Raw genomic sequence first — 24,332 nt, 5'->3', positions numbered from 1 at the left:
TTCTGCGTTTCTTTTTAAATCGTTCATTGGCTTGTGGATATTATGCTTTTATCTTGAAAAATCGCACCCGGAAGTTTGGGGCTATCATCAAGATAAAGACGTCTTCAATCAGATGATTTTTTTCACGGTTAGAGACAGCTTAAGTCTATATTTATATTTATTTATATGTATCTGTTAAACTGCTCATTAGCTGCCAAACATATCACTGTTTGAAAAAAAAAAAAAAAAAAGTTAGACGTTACATCCAGCATTTGAGGCATCAAAGTAGAATTCTTAACGGAGATAACGGTTCACAAACAGACAGGTCATTCTTGTGCTCACCGCCCGTTGGTACTACACTGAAAGTCATCCGTTATGGCCAAACCGAGGCTGTAAACCATCAGTAAATACGGCCAGCTTGACAGAGGAAGCACTGAGCATGGCTGGAGAATAAACTGTCAATAGCTCGAGCAAGCAGGTGCTTGCACTTGTGACGGCTTTATGTTCTCGGCTGGTCGGTGTTAACGAACCATAATCTGGCTAACAAGCGAGTGGCGGTTAGCGGTTGAGGCCATGGCGAGGTATGTTGACTGTTGCTGCTCACTGGGCTTTTTATAGCTAGCTCAGTCCTGCGGGGCCGTTAACAGCTTGTTGGACCATCGGGGGCAGCGCGCGACCTTGGGGACGTTGTCATGGATTTGACGCGGTTGGCTGTGGATGCTGGTCAGTTCATCAACCGGGCTGTTCAGGTAAAGGAGACCGGCAGGAAAATAAATATAGCTACTGAACCGGGTAGAATTAGCTAACTATTCAATAAACTGTCTTGTGCTCGCGGTTAATTGTTATTAAACAGTCCTGAGATTTTCTTTTTTAATCACTCTTAATGACTGTGTTAGGACATTGAGTCCCTCTCATAGCATCAAAATACAATTAATACAATTACAATTCAAATAAATACTACCTCAACGAATAATCAGTTAATTTTTTAAGTGGTTGAAGCTTTAATGTTATCCTTGTCATCCCGCTCCAGTACACGGAGGAGAGTATTGGCCAGGCGGACAAGACAGAGTTGGAGCCTGGTCTGGAGCAGCTCCTGGCCCTGGCAGACGCTACCAAGACCTGCACGGACAAGATAATCTGCCAGACTGAGGTTTTACTGCAGCCTAACCCCGGTGAGAGAGACTGGCTTGTTTATTTATTCTTTGGTTGTCTTTAGGTCCCGGAAAGAGACTTGACTGCCAATTACAATACGGGATTGTAAAACAAGTCCTGTGAGCTCAATTTATCAAGGTCTCATTTCAACACAGACAAATATTATTATTATTTGTATTTTTGATAATTAGTTAATGTAAAAATCTATCACATGAAGCTCAGCCTCCACAGTGACCTCTAATATTTTAGATTATTTACCTTTATTACATTGTGAAAAGGACTATTGTCTGGATGAACCTCTTTTATAAATAAAACTACCTAATATTTATCTGTCATACTTCTCAGTGGAGAGAAGTCAATAACTAGTATTTATATATCACTTAGTAAAAGTGTTTGTTTCTGTGGCTATGATTTCAATGAGAATATATATCAACTACTTAAAAACAAAATATTTCATACATATGATACCTGTACACTTAGTATGTTGTACTGTGCATGCATGCCCAGACATTTGTCCCGACAAAGACATCTTCACCAAATCAGATTGTTACGGGCACTACCTTCAAGTGGGTACTAGCGATTATGGTTCTCTACATAAAACCACCGAATGATGACTACGAGTCTTTACCTCTGAGGCCCAATATTTTAGCTTTATTTGCTCTCAGAGGATAAATACGTCTCCTGTGTGCTCTTCTGTTTGCTTTGACTGCAATTGGCCTGTTCAGATGAATCGGCATGGTTATTCTTTTGCCTGTTTGAATCCAATTACCTCAGATAATGGAATTATGAGTGGATGTGGTCTGCAGTCTGTCAAATAATGAGACCATTCAGCTGCCAGAAATAATAATCTCATACATTCTTTTCAGCATCAAGGATATATTTGCAGGTCATGTCTTGTTTATCTATCGATCGAGGGCTTTTAGTTGCTCTATAGAATCCTTTTTGTTTACCTTAGGTTTACCTAATATGTGTGGGATAGGGAAGGGCCAACTGTTTTCAGCAACTGTACAGTTTCCAGCAGTTTTCCTTGCAAAATACAGTATTACATGTGTGCAGGATGTTAAGTAGTGTGTTTAGTGGTATGTTAATATCCTGACACTTGCTTTTGACATCTATCTCAAGGTTAAACTGCGAGGCATTGGTTGTATGTTTAGGTTGCACAAGTTACTAACACAGAGTCCTGCAGTATAACACTGTATTCATCCCGTTGCTTCTGTCGGGAGTGAAATCATCAACAAATGCCAATGTGCCAGTAACATTAGCAGCCACACAGGCCTGAAAAACAACAGAACCACCATCACGTGTGAAAGATGAGGTGGTGGCTGTTTTTTATCCACTTATATTTCTGTTTTTATTTGCATCTTGTGGTGAATTCTCTGAGGTTGTGGTCATGAAGTCTTCTCTTGATCGTTGACAAGGAAACATGTATCCCTACATCCTAGAGAGCATTTTGACCTGCTGTGCAGTCATACAGGGGCTTTTCTTCACTATGCAAACGATTTTCTCCTCAGCCACAAGACTTGTGCTTCTTATAGACTACAAGATTGTTGGATATTTTCTAGTTTTCCCGTGAGTAACATTTGAACCCTGGCAGATTGGGCACTGTGTGTTTAAAGGGCTATATCTCCCACACAGTTCTTTCTATACTGATATATACTGCTCAAATTAAAGGTGAAATTTGTGGTATGGTATTATTATATTGGTATTATTTCATTTTAAATTCAATGTGCTGAGACACAACAATAAAAAATGAGTTACTGTCTATATAGTTACAGTTTGGACTGACAGATTAATGGAGTCTCCAAGAAAATAGAAAAGACATCTAGACAAATTCGTAGGTGTTTAGACATGAAAACCCTTAAACCTGAATTGACCCCCGAGTCCTGATGAACAGGAGCACGGCTAGAGGACCGGCTGTATGAGCATCTGGATTGGAGCGTCCCATCTCGGCCTCGTGCCCTCGAGGCTCTAGGAGATCAAATGACCCAGGCTGGGCTAGAGATTGGGTCCACCACACCCTATGGTGAGTGTAAATTATTCTGAATATTCTTGGTCTCTAAGTATCATTTACACATGCATCCATGAATAGTTTGTAGATGCTGGGTTGAAATTATACAAGGAAAAGGAAAAATATTTGCATAAACATGTCATTTTAGCATTTTTTCATTTCATTCATATAGACATGCATGTTGTCGGTATGTTTTCTTTTTAAACTGCAGTATGTTTTGTGCTTAGGAGCTGCACTGCTAAGGTGTGGAGAAGTTCAGAAGCAGCTCAGCGAGGAAGAAAGAAAGTTAGTCCAAAGCACTAACATCCACTTTCTCACCCCTCTGAGGAGTTTCACTGAGGGGGAATTCAGAGACATACAGGTAAAACAACACACATACACACCCGTCATCTGCGTAATGTGACACTGATATACCAAGATGTTTTCAGGTCTTGAATCTCTTTCTCTATTCTTTCCATCATTCATGTTTAGTATGTTGTTTATATACAAAAACAAGTGTTTGTGTGTTTATTCATAGGATGAGCGCAGGATGTTAGTGAACAAGCGTTTGGACTTGGACATAGCTAAAACTAGGCTGAGGAAAGCCCACGAGGCCGACCGAGAGGCCAGGGTGAGTTGCAGTGATGGCGTCCTGACCTTCACTAATGAAAACATCGCCTTTGAATACATATCAGTTTACTTCAGTACATTAATCAGGCCCGGAAAACACAACAAAATATTTCTTTCCCCTAACATACAGCGCATATAATATCTTCTTATTTCACCTTCCTGCTCTTTCCTGTCTTTCTGTCAGAACCTGAATGCAAACCCACTGGACGATGACTACTTGTCTCACGTCTCCTACATGTTCAGCTTCCTGCGTGTTAAATGGCTGAAGGTCAGTGGTTGTTTACAGGGACATGCACATGGAGAGACACAGCTGAACTTGCTGTTTGGTCACTGAGTACATTACTTGTCTTCCTCTGTTTCTTTACTCCAAACAGGTATGGGCTCAGGAAATCTCTCAGGTAAGTTCATGTTTATCTTTGTTTATCTATTCCTCAAGCTGTCAAAGAGGGAGACAGTTTTAACACTGCCAATAGTTATAAAATTGTATAGAATTGAGTATGGTCCTGATAGCTGCAATAATAGTTTTCTTCCTATTGTTTAGCTGATTCAGACTTAAACCTTTCAGGGCTAATGGGAATTTTTCGGAAACAAAGCTGGTAATTTGTGGACATAATTGGAAAGACTAAAAGATGATTTTGTGTGTGTGTGTGTGTGTGTGTGTGTGTGTGTGTGTGTGTGTGTGTGTGTGTGTAGGCAGAGATGGAGCTCAGGATCTGTCAGAGTCTGTTCGATCGACAGACAGAAATGACAAGACGGGCCCTGGAGGGAATCAGCAACACTCACGTATGTGCACACAGAGAAAGACAGGAAATAAGATTCTGTCATTTTTCTAACAAATACCCCATTCCCAGAAAAATCATAGTGTCTTCTGTTTTGGAAAGTAAATACTTTTTTCTGTGGTTTGTCATTCACTATCTCTCAAATAGGAAGATTGTAATTTGTAAAACTCACATCAATAAAGGATGCACATTATGTTCATTTGTTTGTTTTTATTAGTAGCTTTTACCTCTTTCTTTTAAATATTAAGTATTTTTAATTCAGAGCCAAACTGATGTTGTTACATCTGCCTTGTAGTTTATTTGTCTTGTGTTGTGTTTTATGTTGTTGTTTTTTTCCTCTCAGACCAACCACATGCGGAGCCTGACTGACTTTGTGGAGGCTCAGGCATGTTTCTTTGACCAGTGCAACCAACATGCTCAGGAGCTTCAGAAACAGGTGGCCAGGTGTGTATTGTCTGGTTTGCACCACCTAAAGATCTGAATCTGAATTGCAAATTGGTGGTTGGTTTTTCTTGTTTTTTTTTTGTTTTTTTTTATATACATACTTTAATTTTATTAGATCTTTTTTTGACAAGAACAACAACATTGTTGCCCGGCACAGTATTATCAAAATACAATTTGCAGCTGTCCAATTAATCCCATGTACCTCTAATTATTGCAGCTTTGATGAGGTGTTCCTTTATGTGTTGAGGCAGTTTACAAGGCTTTTTAAGTGCCTGAAAAGTTGACATATTGGACCATTGACAAAAAGCACTTCCATGGAGTTTTCATTAAGTTTATGGGCGTTTTTGTTTGCTCAGGACAGAAAGGAAATTATTTAAAACGATTTTCAACAGTTCTCTTGTAAATTCAGAAGCCAAATACCACTCTAAAATATATATAACACAACACAACATCCATTACTTTTTTATTTAAATTTTATTTATAACCCCAGTTGGCAACAGATTGCTGTTAACATGGAGATGCCCAACTACAGAGATGCATTTGTAGACACAACTCGTGACATCTGGTCTCACAAAGGAAACAAGAGTATTGGGAATTCTTTTTTAAAACTAATTCAATTACTGACATCAATGACTTGCTTATGATTTTGTTTCTGCCTGCAGCATTCCAGCTGTCCTCTGCTCCAATAATTGGCAGTCAGCAATTACTAATCAGCCATCAACAAGCAACCATGTAGCAAATGAGCCCATCGGGTTAAATCAGGTCACTCCAATGCCAGTAGTCGTCCATCAACTTCCAGAGTTCGACCAGGACTCGTGGACTGCAAATCCACCAACCGGAACTAAAAAAATAACAACAGCTTCCTCTGCAACCACACAGCCACTGGACCAGACAAACAACAACAATAACAACAGCATCTGCTCAAGGGACAGCCAAGAAATCAGGTACGGTTCAGCAGCCAATCAAGCATTTGATGCCAATCAAGCAAATTCAGATAGTCACTCAGTAGATCAGGTCTCAGCACCAAACAGGACGGCCAGCACACACGAGGCAACTGACAGAATGACTGCTGAATCCCCAGCTTCAAGCCAGACAGAGACATTCAGTTCCACAGCTGCAGTAATCAATGGTGCAGGTAGTGCAGTGCCAACAGCATCCTCTCAGCCTCCACAACCTAGTGGGACTGTGAATGAGCCTCAGACAGCGAATGCAGTGGCTTGTGAGACCATGACAACCAGTGCTGTGGCTGATGAGCCCCAAACAACTAATGAGACGGCTAATGAGCAGCCCACCATTAATGGAGATGTCCAGGAGTCATCATCCGCCAGTCTGGATGTGGTTCAGTAGAGACTCGTATCTGGTGGGGGATGTGATGGCAGGCCAAATCAAGTCTTGACTTTAATGGAGCTTCAGCTGAATTAGACCAGTGGTAACTGACATTGTATAGCTGAGAATACAGATACAGGATCATTACAACGTGGTACAGTAAAAAGAAATGTAATTAATCCCATAGGGAAGATGATGTGAAGTGGTTGTAAAAGTGCTTATTTTTCTAAACGTTATGTAGTGCCACAATCATTTTAGCCTTTAGGAATATTCATATATTATTAATGTTGTATGAAAATGATGAATGTTGAGTATCAGTCCTGTCTTGTGGCAGTAGATGTAAAGTTTCCTGGCCTCAGGCTGCAAGTCAAGGCCTGACTGTTATATTTGCAGCGTGTGAGTGCTGTGTGATGTTGATTTCAGTCAATATCTGTCAAACTAAATCTTTATTTTTACATTTAGCAAAGTGAGAACTAACAAAATGAAAGCTAATCAAGCTTTGTGCCAAGTATACTGTGTGTGTGTGTGTGTGTGTGTGTGTGTGTGTGTGTGTGTGTGTGTGTGTGTGTGTGTGTGTTTGTGTCCATATATATGCACTCTATCACTTGTATTTACAGCTCAGCCAAACCTGTGACACCTTTAAAAAGAGGTGTGTGTGTGTACATGTATGTGACTTTCAATGAGTTGAGGTCACTTTCCATAAGAAACGTTTCACTTGTGCTGGGGAGCCCAGCGAGGTGACAAAACACCAGGCTTAACAGGATCTTTATGCTGTAGCACAGTTCAAAATATTCTCCCTCATACACGCTCTGGGTGTTTCCCCCCCTTACATGCTCAAATCACATACTCACTTTAACCCTTTTACCCCCTTAAAGCCCCCATTAGATGAAATAGGTAGAAGTTTCCACGTCCAGATGTTGTTCATTTTCTTCGCGAGGGCAGCCCTGCTCTACTGTGGCGTGGGTCCGCTCTGGGGACCCTGGATGGAAACACACACATTAATGTAGCATTGGCTCTACTGATGTAATCACCCAGTAACTCTGTGCTCTCTGCTTTTGTCCCAATACGTAAACATGTGTGCGAGTTTGGATAGCTACAGTATTCACAATGTAGTTGCAAGTTTTAAACTGCGCGTACATGCAGCCACGACTCAGTCACATGTTGTTCGTTGAGCTGGGGTTTTCACTTCATTCATCTGAAAATGTGGAAATAAATATGCAAACTGTGACGTCATGTCAGTCCAAATCAAGTGTGGATTCTAACTATGTTCTCCAGTTGAGGTGTTTCTGTTATTACCTTGTTAAAATCTACAGCTTGCATTCACTCATATACTCTCTCCTACCAGCCAAACCTCTTGACCTAGATTTACACACACACACACACACACAAAATTATTTCCAGGTTGAGGTCTTGATCAGGCTTTCCAGGCCAAGTCTAATAATATTTTACATCTCTCTAATTAACACCATCCTGACACTGAAGCTTGTGGTTAAGCTTGGCTCACTTCATTATCATTAATTGTGTTAACCACATAACACAATAAAGATTCTTACCGCAACCCCTTAACACGTGTACACACTGAAAAACTACTTCAAAAACACAAAGTGTGTGTGTGTTTTTCTCCTGCATTTTGCTCCCACATCCTCCCCTCTCTCCCGTCAGAGGCTGAACAAACAGATTACATTGATTAAGCGCAGATTGTCTGTTATTGATCTCAGTGAAGTCAGGAGGTCTGAAGTTCAATAACATCATAAATACTTATATCACACCACTATATCACACCGCTCCAAATTTTTTAGAGACGCTTCACAGGAGGCGCAGTCAGTGCTTGAAGACAGATTAAATTGTGTTTTGTCCCGGCAACTTTTCCTATGACTCAGCCAAAACGAGAATATTCTGCCCCCAGCTTTTTCACGAGAGCCTTTCCACCTCACTGATACAGCGAGTCCTTGTTATATTTCCAACTTATTTTTATCCTTTCCCGTATGCTCCCTGTCCATCAGCGGAGACAGCAGCTCTCTCTCTCTCTCTCTCTCTCTCTCTCTCTCTCTCTCTCTGTGTCTCTCTCTCTCTCTCTGTGTGGTCTTCACACGATGCTCCCTGTGTGATGCAGGAAGGGGAAGCTGAAATGATGTTCTGCAGACTGGTTGAGATGAGTGAGTTATGAAACCCGATAAAGGGAGTTGGGATGCTTCTAATTATATTTCAGTTGTTTTTCTCCCCCTGGGGGACACAGCCGAATGATCTTTCCCTGGATCGGCACAGTATATTGTTTTATGTTCTTATTACTGCTGAAGTTTTTCAAGGGACACCTGCCCGAGACAGCAGTATTAAAAACAATACCTCAGATAGCTGACACTGCTAAATATTAAAGGCGGACTGTAGTTTTGGTGAGAAGATCCGTGGGTAAACTAAACCATATCAACTGCATAGCAAACTGCAAGTATTTGCATTAATACTTAAATTATTTATGTAAATAGAAAATGACGTTAGACCAAGCACAAAGCCTTGAGTTACTTTATTCAGTACAGTAAGGCATTTTTAACTGTGCTTACTGACCAGCTGTAACACCTATAACATTATCATAAACTAAGGCAACCCTCTTAATATCATTAAACATTATCATCTGTCTATTTTCTTGCAATGACTGTATTGTTTGATTAAATCTCCATGGTTTCCTCTCCTATATTGGGTACCATAAAGGGAAACACCCAAGAATACCACACAGTTCTCATAAAACTGGCCTGTGTTGGCTCACTTTGCCGATTTAGTGTTAGTGTTGCGGTTTGTTCATCAGTGAAGTCCTGTTGCTGCTTTAAATCAGTGTAAATTCTGCTGACAACACCCACTGTCCCACTTTCCCTGGCACCTCTGGTTTCATTGGAAAAAACCCAAACAACAGGATCCGTTCTCCTCTAATACTCTGAATTAAATTAGTGCTAATACACGACCCAACTTCAGTCATCTCTATCTGTCTTTTTCCCTTCCCATCTTCCTTTCTGTGTCTGTTATGTTTTCATCTTCCCTTCATCTCTCATCACTCCCTCCCCCTCAGTGCCAGCTGGGAGTGCTTTGTGTGACAGCTAAACTGTAGGTGTGGTGTGCAGGTGGGGGTGGTAAACAGCGTCTGGCGACTGCTGATAAATGTGGCTCCTCTGTCATGGAGTCACATATTGACTTAAATAGAAAGATGACCTAAAAAGAGAAGGAAAAAAAAAAGTGGGCATGCCTAAGATGTGGCAAAGATGAGAACACCAACTGTTTCTGACATGCATACACATCGAATTTTACACTCCACCTGCAAGTTTTAACTAAATTTTATTGCCTTCCTGACGGGATCCTAATTACTTTAATTTTATGGAACTGGGACAGGGGAAATTCACACACTCATATCGACAGTGTGGAAAAATGATACAAATACCCTCTGGTCTGTACCCTTTCTCACCATGTATCCACATCTCTGTCTCCATCTCTCCCTAACTCTTCCTCTGCAGGTTCTCTCTTTTCCTGATATAAAGCTGCCAGCTTCCCCTCCAATCAGTCCCTCTGCTGCTTTTACCGCCTGTCAGACAGAGAAAATCAGACATAGTTACTGGCAGACATGCTGACGTCTGCAGTTGGGAACTCGGTCTGGAGGTCTGCAGAGAGTAGAAAGGTCAGGGCTTTTCCTATGACCTTGACATGTCCTACTTCTGCTGCTTAACCCCAACACCTGTTGGCCAGAGCGCTCTGTCTTCAAGAATAAGGTGATTTGGCCACACTAGGAGTTCAATAACTGAATGCAACTCCACTGAATGTCTAATCAACAGTGTAACCAGGCAACCAAATACAATCAAAACTAGAAAGCAAATTTCACTGGGTTGCTTAGCAACTAAATTTAATTCCAACTGATATTCAATATAATCCAGACTGCAATGTTGCAACTTTTTTTTTTTTTTTAAGGTTAAGGGATTTGGCGTTGAGACACGGAGCAGCGAGTGACTCTGACTCATCAGTGAAAAGGTTAAAAGGCAGACAGACCTGAGAGAGTGTGGATTGAAACGTCCTGTGGAAACAATGTGTATATGGATGTGAATGACTGAAGTTTAAGAATGAAGCTCAACACAGTGGTCTGCTTCTAGAAACAACAAAAAGTACCTATTCGGCAGGATCATTAGATTTGGGTCATTGATAACTACAAAGCAATTTTAAAGAAGATAGAATCAATGTAGGTACATATTATGGGTGTGTTGCTATACAGGTATGTGCATATATTTCCAATGTAGTAGATTTTTTTTTTCCTTCAGTCTTGCTACTGCAGAATTACTGCGATTCTTTCTACCTTGTTTTGCCTCTATTTTCTGCATATTCTTATACTGTTTCATTTCTTTTTCTTATTAAAACTGTGTGTGTGTGTGTGTGTGTGTGTGTGTGTGTGTGTGTGTGTGCATTTTAAAGCTCACATATTTTTTTTATTTGTCTGGTTGAGATTTTATTTAGTGTCATTTGTGACATAAATTCAAAAAGGAAGTTCCCTTTACATACATTTAAACCTTTTTTGTTCTGCTTGGTGTTTCTCTCATTCCTCTCCTCCCTCTATCCCTTTTTTGCCCCTCTTTTCCCAGTGCCCCTGTAATTCCCCCTCTTTCGACATAATGCCCCTATTTCCAACTCAGTTTGACTTTTGACACATTACCTCCACCAAAGCATGACTCACCCAACCTACACAGCACCCCCCATCTCTGTCCCACCCTCCCTAACCTCCTCCCTCCTTCTTCCCCCTTGTTGAGTTTATAAGTCAGCACCCACAACAGTTGGCTCAGTGTGAAGCGTTTTACATTTCAGCAAAGGGGTGAATAAGAGAGGAAAGCAAGGTGACAAACACGTCTGTTGTTAACAGTTTCTTTCGTGGTATTCAATGCTCCATCATGCATGTGTTCAGAATCCGGCATGTGCTGTGTGTGCTTGGTTTCGCGGTTGCATCCTTGTGTGTGAATGAGTATGAGGGGAACTATACAGACAACTATGACAATGAGATCTCTCAGGACCAGCAGGAGGGTGAGTTTTGTTTATTTGTCCTTTTGTTGCTTTTGTTTCCAACTTGTTTGAACAGATGGCTCACTGTGAAAAAGAGTGTCCTCAATTGCCATGCCTGATTTAGCCAAATATATTTTTTGTTATGTTTTAAAGATTCATTCAACACAAATTGGTTTATTAGTTTTTGAAGGTAATATAGGTGTCCCACAGGGCTTTATTCATGATCCACTTCTATTATCTTACATACCATATCTGCCAAACCACTTTGTAATGTATACTTCTGTGCAGATGATACCATCTACAGCCACTGTAATTGTACATTTCTTATCTATTTTTCGTCTGATAAAAATGCCCATCTCTGCTCCCAGGACTTATAATTTTAAATATAATTTTAACTCTAGCTGTAACACATGTTCAAACAGAGCTAGCAGCTATCATACAGCTTGCAATTTACATTGTATTTTTGTTGAATTAATCAAATATGAATAAAATACTTACTACTTTTACTTAAATGTAGGTAGACACTGTGGAAGGAAACTATGGTGAACAAGGGAGCAACAAGTGGGCATTTTAGAGGATTGAAACTACGAGTGAAACTACAACATACACTGTGATCTGGACATAAAAGCTTGTCAGGGTTCTCCTTTGTAACAACTGTATCACTTGCAGTTTTTTTGTCAGATGGACATTGTGTGGGCTACTATTCAACATGTTAAGTCCATTTAAAATATCTTTACTCCATAAATGACGAACAAGTCCCTGATTATTCAGAGATTTCTTCCCCTTTTCTTTGAGTTTCCTACCCCAAAACTACTTTTGCTGCACCCCAGTATTGGACCCCTGTCATCATTTTGGAAACGTAATGTTCTTCAATAACACTTCCATCTGAGTTTTGACAGATTTCTCCAAGGCCCCTTTTATTACCTTACTTGGCAGTATATCATGAAATACATGAAACCATCCTTTCTTTTATAGGTTTAGAAGAATATGAGTGTTAACACCATGTGTCCCAAACTTTAACTTGCATTTCCCAGTACTGTATCCTTAGGGAGGCGACCCAAAAATATTAATCTATTTCTCATTTACTCTAAAATGCCCAACTGTTTCTCCCTTGTTCCCCATTGTCTTGTTTTCTTCTACTACATTTAAGTACCAATAGGAACTGGTAAGTATTTTATTGGTACTTGATTCATACTCTGAAGTTACACTGTTACTAGACTAAATAAATAAATTCATATTTTGGTTATATTTGGTCTATGTACATTTCAATAACCTTTTAGTTTCATAAGTGATGCATGCCTGTGGTTTCTGTCCACAGGGGAGTCTCCAACCACACCATGCCAGGCTGCCGATTTCTCCCGCTGGGACAAGCTTTTCATCGCTCTGGAGGACTCCCACATGAAGCAGAACATGCTGCTGGAGTCTCTGCAGCAGTGTTGTGGAGGAATGGTCTCTCTCAGGACCCAGGTGGAGAAGCTGGTCAGGGGGCCATGCCAGCAGTGTGTACCCAGCATGGAGTCAGCGTGCAGGGCACAAGCAGAGCAGGCAAGTCTCAGGCTGCAGCGAGGTTTGGTGGAACTCAGAGAGGAGGAAGCAGAGAGGGAGAGGAGGTTAAACACTACCTTGCAGATGCTCCTGCACAGTACTCACAAGGAGAATGTCCGGCTGAACCGGCTAGAGGAAAGTAGCGGCCACAGAGTGGTGCCATCAGGACCAGCGGACGGCAGGATGCGACACCAACCAACGCCAAGACCTGGAGGTGTAGGGGCAGCTTTTACTTTGGGGATGAAGGAGCAGGAAGTGACTTCACCGCTGGACATGGCCACAATGGAAAGGGCCCTGGTTGCCATAGCAACAGAGCTGCAGAGGGTTCACCTGCAGCTGAGCAGAGTGATAGAGCAGGCAGGAACATTGAGGACGGACAACAGAGGAGACACATGAATTGCCCAAAGGGAAAGAATATTAAAAGATTGGCTGACATCACTCCAGTGATAATGATTTTGCACATATACTTATTTTTAAAGTGATTTTCTTTTTCCTTTTTAATGTGAGCTTGTTTATGTCTTGTAACAATGAATTGAAATGTATCATAAATGTTTTGGGTTTATTATAATGAATAAAAAATTAATTAAACAACCTAATCAGCATCGTGGAAAGGTTTCCTCCCTCCTCCCACACAGTAATCAACTCATTTTCAGAGCTGCAGACTTACTAATGCATGTCTACACTTTTCATTTGTCAGTGCATGCGCTTCACTGCCTCAGTGCTTGTGTGTAGTTGTGGTGATGTCTGCAATTACCTACAACCACAAGAGAGTGTGTCAGGGGTTTTTGGATTGTGTTTAATTCTGGGCAGGTCTCTCCTTCTCATTAGCTGCTTTAAGAGCCTGTATATTCTAAGAGACCATGACTTACAATGCTCTGGGTGTTTATGATTTATGAGACCCTGCCAGAGCTATTACACTGCTGGCCATCCCTCCTGCAGCCGTACACACACATACACACACACACACACACACACACACACACACACACACACACACACACACACACACTCATTGTTACAAACCACAAAGAGTCTCATGTTGACGAGAGGTACTTTCTGTGTATTCTAAAGTTTCTGTGTGATGGTGTTTGATCCCAGATCACTGCTTCATTCATTTATAAAGTATTTACACTTTTGTTTTGTGGTAATAGAAAGAGGTCTAATGAGAGAACAGGAAGATGAGGACAGGATGAAATCAGTGATGGAAGAAATATTCAGATTCTTTACTTTAATAGCTATACCTCAATGTAAAAACTCTACATAACATTATCAGTAAAAGAAATGTACCCAAGGTATCAAAAATAAAATTCCCAATATGCAACACCAACATCCCTGTCAATAACACACTATATATTATATTATTTGCAGAATTTTAGGGTTGTAGCTGATCAAGGGGGAGCTAACATCTGATGATTAATATATTTTTAAGTAGTTTATGACAAAACATCACACTTTATAAATTGGTTGTTTACTGCAAAATCTGCAGGGTAATTAGTAATTACAGCTGTTAAATAAACCTTGAGCTTGTACCTCAGTGGTGTGCATTCCACCACCGCGCAAAATATAGCAACAAAGAACATTTGAAACGTATGTGAGTTTAATTAGGCCAGCGCACTGACTTCACACAAGTGCTTTGACTAATGAAAGACTTACAACCATGGCATGAATGTATGCTTATGCTCACGGCTATGTATATGTGTGTATGTATGCGTGTGTGTGTGTGCATGCACCTTTCCTTATAAATCTGCAGCTGGGTGGAGAACTGCTGCCAAGATCTGAAGTTTTTTTGTTTTTTTCCCCAGCCTTCTTTCTTTAAATGTCACAACCAACACGATGCAGAGGGCCGTCGTGGAGTAACAAGGATAGTAGTATATACAAACTCCTCACTACACCTGTTTCACCATGATATCCACACTGGTACGCTCAATGCGGGGGCACTTGTTTTCATTAAAAAGGCTCCATCTGTGCAATGTGTGTGGGGATTTCAGTGAATGGAAGCTTTGTCATGTTTTCAATCATTTTTAATGGAGAGAAAAGGTGACAAAGGGGGAGAAAAGGGAAAGATGGAGGCTAATGAGGAGGAAAATAGAGGAGGATAGACCCAGGAAGGAGAGTGCCAGTGGTTACGTGCCTGACAGACCGTTATTAGACATAATGACTGACTGCTCCCCACACATAGCACAGTGTTTTTATCAGCCAGCTGTCCTGACACAGCACAATAAGCAGCCGCCATCAGATCAGCCTCGCCTTCTGCCCTGGCTTCCGTTCGTTCCGCTCCTTCCCTTTCATCTCGGTTTCGTCATCTGCCATCACTCTCCTTCCTCCCCTGCTTCTTATCTGTATGCCAATCCCATCATCTTCTCTCTCTCTAGCTCCATTTATCTTCCTCTGATTGTGTGTCTCGCTGCTCTCCCTTGCCTCACATCTCTTGTTTTTCCTCTGCAGCCAGCAGCCAAATAGATGGCATCAATCCTTGGCCGACCCTCAGCTGGCTGGTAAGAGTGACTGACATTATACTCCTGTAAAATGTCGCCAATATCCACACACACACACACTTAATAAGGCGAGATCTTGATTACAAGTGGCTTCAGGAATGCATTGTGGTCATCAGAGAGATTTTAATGTCACATCACATAGTCACCATAACAGACAACACAATATTGGCACTTTCCCAAAAGCAAAGAGGACAATACAAAATAGATAACGCTCCAATAAACATTCAGCAGTCTTTTATGTACACTGGAACCAATCTCATGGAGGAGGGAGTGAGCGGGAGAGAAAGTGGAGGTGAGAAGAGGTGTCTATTTGATGGGTGAGTCCAGAATCTCTTCATACTCTTCCCTTTGGCGCCGCCCGCCCCCTCGAGAGGGGAGCAGCTTCATCGCCACCAGCCAACCGACGCTCAGTATGACCATCACGCTCCCGACGACATCAGGCGCAGTGGGAACCAGCGGCAGCACGGCCAGATGCAGGAGCATGGCGATAGGTATCTCCAGGCTCTGAGAGGCGGACACCAGAGCCGGGTGGAGGCGTGTGAGGGCGTGCGTCATCCCCAGGAAGGCTGCTCCCGAGCAGGCGACCAGGCCCAGGACCAAGCCCCAAGCTGTGGTGCTCGTAGGCCAGGACCAGCCCTCCTGGAGCAGAGCCAAGGAGGCTGGGGCGAGCAGGCAGCCCGTCCAGCTTACTGTGAACAAAGCTGTTCCAACTCCCACCCTCTCCTTCAGGGAACGATACCCGACCAGCGCCAGGGCCATCCACAGTCCCGCAAGCGCCGAGAGAGACCAGCCGAAAGCACCCCTCCAGAACACAACCGGGTCTGTTGGTCGGTCTGAGTTGCTCTCATCCACTGTGGGAAGTAACAGAAGCCCCAAACCACACAGCCCTGCACCTATGGTGATCCCGTCAGCCAATCCCAGCCTCTCCTCCAGGAGCAGGAAGGCCAGGGTCGCTGACAGCGCTGTAGTCGCCAGGCGCCAGGTCGTCGTAGCGTTTCCGGGAGAGATGAAGGTTAGGGATGAGTAGGCGCAGCAGAGGGAAAGTGAGTAGGCGATGCCATAGCAGAGCAGACGTAGACGATGACCCTCTGGTCCAAAAGGGTTCTCCCCCCTGTGCAGTGGTACAGCCACAGAGAGGAGCTGGACGACGGATCGAACTAAGAGTAGAAAGAGGGGGCCGAGGCTGAAGCGTTCAGAAGCCAGGCGGGTCAGGACGATCAGACAGCCGTGAGCCAGCGCGGCACCCAGCAGCCCCACCCAGGTGAGCCGAGATGCAGACACAGACGCCTCCCCAAAACTGGCCAGCTGTTCCCCTACCCCTTTCCCAGAACCCTTTGCTGTCTTGGCTGCCCCCTCGCCTCCCTCTCCTCCTACAGCAGCCTGAGCTTTCGGGGCTGTATCCTTGTCTTTGTCTCTGGAACCAAACAGAGTCAGAGGCCACCTCCTGGTCTCCGTCAGCTGTTTCCTGTCTGACGTCTCCACGAGGAAGGAGCCAAAGTCCTCGAAAGACGGGGCGTCATCATAGCCGTCGTCCCCGGGCTGAGGGAAGTGCGTGTGCACTCCAGGTTGAGGGGAGTATGGGGCATGCGTGGCGTATTTGGCTGTGACGGTGTGAGGGTGGATCTTGACTCTCTTCTTTGAGCTGCCCAGGAGGTGAGTGGACTCCATTTTGAAACTTCAGAGAAGACAGACACCTGCGAGGAAACCAAAATGCACTTTTAGAGCCACATTCAATTTATATTTTACACCAACACACACACACACACACACACACAAACACAAATCCTCCCTCCCCGTGTGTGATATCTCATATATCTTTAATTTCCAAGATAATAATAGCAGTGACACATCTTCCCATGTGCCCCACGTGTTTGGCAGTGAATGTACGTGAGCTGTGCCCTTTTACTGTGTGATGAGAGTTGACATTAAGTCCATATCAGAAGGACCATAAAGAACCATAATAGCATATTAGCAATGCTAATTATCCCGCCTTTTAGTCTTCCAATATAACATGACCTTGATGGGGGGGGGCGGGCAAATCACTTCTGATTTTATCTTTTACATAAAAAACAGGTACAATATATGAATCCCATCTCCCATCTATGTACAAATCCTATGTCCCCAACATACCCATCTCAACCACCCCCCCACCCCACCCCTCCCCTCTTTCATCCCCATCTCTTTAACTCTTCTCCTCAAGGTGCTGCTCCACAGATGACTAACTTATAACTGACGTAGTAAAAGCTCTGCAGCAGAACAATACGGCCATGCAGGTTGCTACAGCGGCGCACTGCTGCATTTCTGGCTGTACAACACTCAGCAGTGCACTGGTTACCGTGGGAATGGGGGGGGGGGGGGGGGGGGGGTACTTTCACATGACATAATGTTTATCCACACAAAAGTATGGGGTTCAATAAACAATGTTTAAACAGGATTAAATAAATAAAACTGACTTTTTGCTAAGATGTATTCATTTATGAATGAAGAATTTTCCAAGTTTATTATTGCTATAGCTCTTCAATCCGTCTCAGCCAGCCCATTTTAAAAAAGGGATTTGTGAGATGGATTATATACAATATAAAATATACAAATAGACTAAATAAAGTACGAAAGCAGGGATCTACAGCGATACTATGTCCCAATGATGCTTACATGCAGATTTTGAAATGAAATGAAATTTGAAATGCAAATATCATAAATTGCAGCTCCATGCGATTTTTTTGCACCTTCTGCAATTTGGATATTGCACTTGGCCGTATAGCGATTATATTTCAATTCCTACAAGATTTTCACATGTTCCAGCACATGTGCGTATATGGACTTTGTTTTGATTAGTGAAACCTATCAAAATGAGCGAGAGGAAAATGAACACATACGTGAAACTGGCCGCTGAGTAGAAATGTACAAAAAATACAAAAAAAATTAAAATTAAAAAATAACATCACAGACACAAGTATGGGGTGATATGGATCAAATCTTCAATCATGGTAATAGTAATAAGTAATAACTAAATAGGAATGTCTGTTTTTATCATGGCACACATACTGCCATAAAGCAGTCCTGCACATTGATCACCAACAATGACCTAATATACCCAGAGATGTAACTATCACTGTATAAACAGTATGGCAAGAAATCAGTTGAACAAAGCTGAATAAATCGTTCTATTTCTTGGTAATATCATCATATCACCAAACCCTCACAACCATCACACATGTATGACAGATGTGCGTCTGCTCAGGTTGTAAGGACATCATTGCAGTTTTCTTGTATTTGACTGATCAGGTGAACGATGTGACTGCAGCAGACTCTGTGGCTGAGGCTTTGAGGCCTTTGCTCTCTCCGGAGATACGAAATATTCCCACTTTTGAGCCTGAACTGCCCCGTTACAAATTACAACAGTTAAGGAGTGTGAGTGCTGTTTGCCGTGTGCTTCTCCGTGGTTAATGGCAGGCGCTCATTAATTATTAAATATAAAATAGGTTGCAATTACCTTTGCTTTTAAAATATGGATTTCTGAGGAAATTCTACTGAAGGTGAATTATTCTTTCAACCACTGAGCCTCAGTTCCTCCAAATACGTCCTGTACTGCACTGAATTCAGTCACAAACTGTAGGTTCATGATTTCACAACTTCACAGCTCCCTGAATGAAGTTGTTAAAACATAGCCACTGGCGTGAGGTTACACGCTAATGACATTTGAGAGGATCTCGTCATGTTCTCCCAGCAAAGGTTGCGTGAAATCTGATCAGCTGCTTCTTGAAAACACAAAGGGCAAAAAAAAAAAAAAAAAAAAAAAAAAATCATCTCATCGGATCATGATGTTCCTGTCTGACTCTTCTCTTCTCAGTCTGTTAAATTCACTGTTGTGGATGATGCATCCTGCCCCTGCAATGCTGCTGCCGCTGCTGCTTCTCCTCTCCAAAGCTTGTTTCACACCTTACACAACCCAAAAGTGAGCCGCCACAACCGAGCACACCAGACCTTCACAGTGTGAGGACGGCAGGAGATAAATCTCCAGAAGAGTGAGGATGCTCTCACTGTAAACTGTCCTCCTGGAGTATTTACTTGCATCCTCTACGATATTATATTTCCATGACTTTAAAAGCAATAACATCTTTCATATTGCCTATTAACATGCCAGTCACTTTATGAATGGTACTCTTACTGTTAATAATTGAACAGTCCATGGAGGCATTATAGAGCTGTCAGTGCTTATATATTTAAACTAAGATTGATCAGAGCTAATGTACTGCATAATATGTTATTATAGAGGTGAAAATGTGTGTGTTTGTCTTGCTTCAGGGTTGTTGCATGTTATTATGTAAATGCATGTGTATGCTGTGTTTCAGTGAGTGGGTGTATGTGTCTGTGTGTGGAGGGAGATGTTATTCTCAAGGTTATCTAGGTTCCTCCGTTATGCGCCCCTGTGACGCCAGCGGGTTGAAAACACACACTCACACACGCACATGCACATGTGCGCGCGCACACACATGGAGAAACACAGAAAGGTTTAGCTGCACGTGTTGAACCGCATTTAGATTCAATTCAATAGTCGTTTTTATATCATTGGACATCACATCCCTGCTTCTTCCGTCTCCAAGGTTGACGGTTCGATCGCCAGCCCCCTGACAGACTGAGAGGTTGCGTTAGCATCTATCAAAAGGCTTGTGTGCAAGTATGATGTTGTACCCTACAATGACAGCCCGACCCGTGACCCATGACGAATTCTTGAATGGGGAGAAGCGCGCACTCGCTCACACTCCTGCGCCCTCGGACTGGCACACGTACGGCAGCTGGATCAATGAGACCACAGACTGGTTTCCCAATTAGTGACCTGCTGTAATTTGGTGTTTTAGCATATTTCGGTCAAATCAATAATCCGCCAGTTGTGTTGTTCATATCCTAAAGTCATAAACTCACCTGCTTGCCCGCAGACCAGCGGATGATCCCACCGGGTTGAACGTCACTCTCGCTCAGCCTCAGTCATTTACAGAGCATCTCCAACGCTCCATCACCTCATCTTGGCCATACGCTCTCCTGCTTCTTTTTAAACCTCTCCTCCTTTTTCTTTTTCCCCCCTCTTTCTCCTGCGGCAGGCAGTCGGGAGTGTTCCTCAAGGGCACCGCGGCACGCCTCGCGCCTCAGCCCGGCCAGACCCGACACCTGCGGTCACCTCACTCCCCCACTCTGCTGGAGGTTTTTTATTTTATTTATGGCGACCGTCTGCCCGCCTGTCACACACTGAGCACTGATACAGATGCTCCTCCAGAGCTTGGCCAAAGAGAGGGAGAGACGGAGAGAGAGGGAGAGAAGTCATCATGACGTCTGAGCATGCGTGGCAACCAGTGAACACCAGCACTTATCAGTGTATGTTATCTTATGTCATTCCACTCTCTCTCTCTCTCTCTCTCTCTCTCTCTCTCTCTCTCCCTCCCTCTCTCTCTCTCTCTTTCTCTCTCTCTCTCTCTCTCTCTCTCTCTCTCCCTGTGTGCGTGCGTGCACAGTAGCTCTGTCTGTGATGAGCGAAGATTGGGAGATCAAGACATCAATAGACTTTCTTGAGACCTTTTTAGAATGTGTTTTCTTTCACTATAACCAATTATTTTTTTACCATTTAAACATTTTACTTTGACAAATACTAATAATCATGTAGAGTTGCACTCTACTAGCACCTATGGGTGCTATAGAAAAACAATTAAAGCATGTGATTGATGACAATAGTGTATACAATATATATTATTGTAGTAGTGGTTATTAACCAGCTCATGCCCTTGTGTTGATGTTGCAGTAAAATGTTCAACACCTGTGGTTTTCCGTCACATAACAACCAGCTTCATCTATCTCCCAGCAACAGGCAAGAACTGGATCTGACACTGCACCACTGGTGCCTTGTGGTCATAAACCACCAGGTCTCCCTCGCTCTAAACGCGTCTCTCTGAGTGTTTTTCTGTTTCTACTTTGAGTGCGCGGCTTCAAAATTCACTGTAACTTATAAAGACTGAACTCACAACCTCAAAACTTTCAGGCTGACTTTAAACAGTGTGAACTATTTGACCAGAAAAACGTGAGCTTCATTTCTTACAACTTCGGATTCTTCCCTCTGGACATTGGACTTCACAGTTTAGAAAGCATCACGATGATCGAACCCTTGACCTCAAAACTTCTAAATAGTCCTCTGACTCCACAAGCCTCATCAAAAAGAAAGCTCAGAACTTCCTCTGGCACGCCGAGCTACTTACTTAAGGACTATTGCTCTTTTTCTTTCAGCTCTCCTCTCTGGCTTTCGGGTGCTGTCCAAAGGAAAAGTTGGCTGCACCTTTGGCAGGTCATGGTGGTGAGGCACTGGAGTGAAAGGACCATTAAGAAGTTTTGTGGTTTCGTGTTAGTATCTCAGGCAACTTATTGTATTTTGAAGTGCTACACCCAGAGGAAAGACTCAAAGGCTATAAGAAGTGTGGCTGGTCAAGTGGATCAGGGAATTAGAGGATGGTTTGGAAGCTTCAGGGTTTGGCCCCCTTCTGATCTCCACAGAAATAGAAACAAGGGGAAATGCAATGGAAAACGGTCGATGGCTAGCGTTTTACTTCAACACCAAAGTGTTTGTATCATATAAACAAAGAAAACTAACAAATATACGCCCTGCACTGCATGCTGGTAGCGGTAAGAATGGTGAGAAGAGATTTCATGAAGGCAGGTTTCTCTCTTTGCTCTTTTCTTCCACTGTTTGACTCACAGACTCTGCACAACCTCACACGCTTTCATCTTCCTGCACCCCGACAGTGATTGCTTTGACATTTCGCTGCCATAACACTTGCGTGCTCTGCTCCATTTCAAGCTGTATTAACCTTTTGCTAAATGCAGCTGGGTTCACCGTCGTTACAGGTTGGGCCACCGTACTGTTCAATAAGACGCCTCCGGCTGCTGTTACAATGTTAGCTCAGGAGACTGACTCCTCTGCTGGGAGATGCGCGGCGGTCAGTATCAAGATCAAATACATTATGTAGTGGGAGCATGTGATGAAGAGTAGAAGACTTCTCTCCTTGTTCACCAATTGCCACAGATATTAGGATTATATAAATACTATAGTCCGTATCATATTAAACTGGGACATTTTATGCTTGCAAATACTTTACAAGCCTTTTTCACAGCAGACATTCGGACTAGTGGACCACAGCTGTTACTAATAACGTTAATAATGACAATGTTCTCTTTTAGTGTCCCATGAAGTCATGACAGCGTGACACAGAGTCAGCATGCGTAATACCAGTACCATCATTCATTTAAGTATTTACACCTGTGCTACTGTGACATGTCAAAATACCTTCTGTGAAATAGGTCTACGGAAAATCTGTGCCATAGATTATATAGCACTGATGTTTTTATCAGGAATCTCGGGGGGTGGTGATGGTGGGGTGGGGAGAGGGGAGTGGGGGGTTCTGGCTATTCTCATTAGTTAAGTCATGATCTGATGCCTGCTCAGCAGACAACTGAGCTTACAGAGACTTTGCTGTTTTCTTTTTCCATCCTTGCATTGTTTTGTTTCATGCTACAGTGGTCAGATATCATGTAAAATGAGCCATGAAGAGAGCAAAGAATATCTGAGAGGAACATTTTATTATGAGTGATGGGCTAAAATGAAAACTTTCAGGACTCGTTGATCTAAAATGAGATAGTACACGGCAACTTGATCATCTCATTTGTTTCAGAAACACATGTACTTGTTGTTGCATCTGCATTATTTTCAATGTTTCTCTCCTTTAAGGTGACACAGCAACTTAAATCTTTAAGTGAGATATATAATATAAGCAAAGGGATATAATTTGTAGATTTTAAAGATCCAGCAAAATGATTTAATTCAGTCAGGAAATATATTCACAATGGATTTTTCATACCAGGACTGTTTTTGATGGCTTCATGGCACAAGCTCGTGAGACAGTGCGAGAGTATAAATCTTCCCCATGCAAAGCACCAATATCCAGTATTTAGACATCTGATGGTAATTCATTCAGATTTCCTTCAATGACATAACAAAATGTCAGCTGTGAAAAAGACCTATTAACAATGGAAGCTCTAAACCAATTACAACATTTATTAAAATCTTATCGCATGTAGACTGTATTTCTATAATAGCTTCATTATGTTCATGACCTGAGTTTCTAAAGAGGCGTTTTCCACAGAGACATAGTCTATTGTGTTACTTTCTACCAGTTATAATGGATTTTATTTTTTTATAGGTCACTGTCAGGCGGTAAAATGGAGAGTGTGTCAGCAAACATTTGCCTCATTACACATTCAGCAGACACTGAGCAACATTAGCATGAGTGTGGATTCATGTTTCTAACAAATAGAAGACCAATATTCACTCTCCCTCGCTGGGCCTTCGGTTTTTATCAGACTCTTTTCCACCTGTAAAGGATGAAACCAAAACACTAAAGTTGTGGGACACTACACCAAAAATAATCAGCTGATGCTAATAATGCTAAATGCTAAGGCAGAGGGGAACTGCATAGTTGGGTGTTAATTCTCCGTGGGTTTCTCATTACGAACGACCCCTTTCGCATTACACGCCATTTGATCATTGTTGATACAAAATGATTGATAAGTGCAGCTTTAAGTTGTTAAAGTACTTTAGCATGCTATTTGTGATTGGGAACTGTAAGTCTCATCACACTGCAACTGTTAAAGCTCTTATTTTCTCTTCAAAGAACAGGGTTTATTAACTCGATAAAAATCGGAGCTAATTTATAATGTTAATTAAATGAAGCCAACCGTTCAAAAGCCCTTTATCAGAGCAATACTTACTGGTGCAACAGTGCTGTAAAAACCTAGCATCTTATTGGAACATGCAGGGATGTGGCAGGGATTATGGATGTTTTTTTCTTGCAGACATTTTTCAGATACAACTCAAAAACCACCCAGCTTCATTTTCCTTTTTCTTTTTTCCAGAAGACAGAGTTTACTCTCAGGAGTCCTGTC

At 42.4% G+C, this 24,332-nt stretch overlaps 3 protein-coding genes across 3 annotated transcripts; 2 read left to right on the top strand and 1 right to left on the bottom strand.

Moving 5' to 3' along the window:
- Nucleotides 1-65: 65 nt before the first annotated feature.
- LOC111665870 (endophilin-B1-like) lies at nt 66-7,542 on the top strand. Its single transcript, XM_023420979.1, has 10 exons — nt 66-728; nt 1,010-1,151; nt 3,026-3,154; nt 3,367-3,500; nt 3,657-3,749; nt 3,933-4,016; nt 4,123-4,146; nt 4,442-4,531; nt 4,871-4,971; nt 5,634-7,542. The coding sequence occupies exons 1-10, from the start codon at nt 672-674 to the stop codon at nt 6,316-6,318; spliced, it is 1,539 nt and encodes a 512-aa protein (XP_023276747.1). The 5' UTR covers nt 66-671; the 3' UTR covers nt 6,319-7,542.
- Nucleotides 7,543-11,074: 3,532 nt separating this feature from the next.
- Nucleotides 11,075-13,449, top strand: LOC111665924 (pentraxin-related protein PTX3-like). The gene is made up of 2 exons (XM_023421054.2): nt 11,075-11,334; nt 12,632-13,449. Exons 1-2 carry the CDS (start codon nt 11,205-11,207, stop codon nt 13,252-13,254), a joined length of 753 nt encoding a protein of 250 aa, XP_023276822.1. The 5' UTR covers nt 11,075-11,204; the 3' UTR covers nt 13,255-13,449.
- A 2,005-nt stretch (nt 13,450-15,454) lies between these two features.
- On the bottom strand, nt 15,455-20,688 carry LOC111665822 (solute carrier family 35 member G2-like). The gene is made up of 2 exons (XM_023420911.2): nt 20,277-20,688; nt 15,455-17,047 (listed from the first exon to the last, which is right to left on the bottom strand). The coding sequence occupies exon 2, from the start codon at nt 17,019-17,021 to the stop codon at nt 15,660-15,662; it is 1,362 nt and encodes a 453-aa protein (XP_023276679.1). The 5' UTR covers nt 17,022-17,047; nt 20,277-20,688; the 3' UTR covers nt 15,455-15,659.
- Nucleotides 20,689-24,332: the final 3,644 nt, after the last annotated feature.

The sequence above is a fragment of the Seriola lalandi genome, unplaced genomic scaffold (genome assembly GCF_002814215.2).
Source record: "Seriola lalandi dorsalis isolate HSWRI2012SDOR001 ecotype SW California unplaced genomic scaffold, Sedor1 jcf7180002054660, whole genome shotgun sequence".
In the NCBI taxonomy this organism is placed as follows: domain Eukaryota; kingdom Metazoa; phylum Chordata; class Actinopteri; order Carangiformes; family Carangidae; genus Seriola; species Seriola lalandi.
The sequence above is the reverse complement of the archived record's forward strand: the minus strand, read 5'-3'. Positions and strand labels throughout refer to the sequence as shown.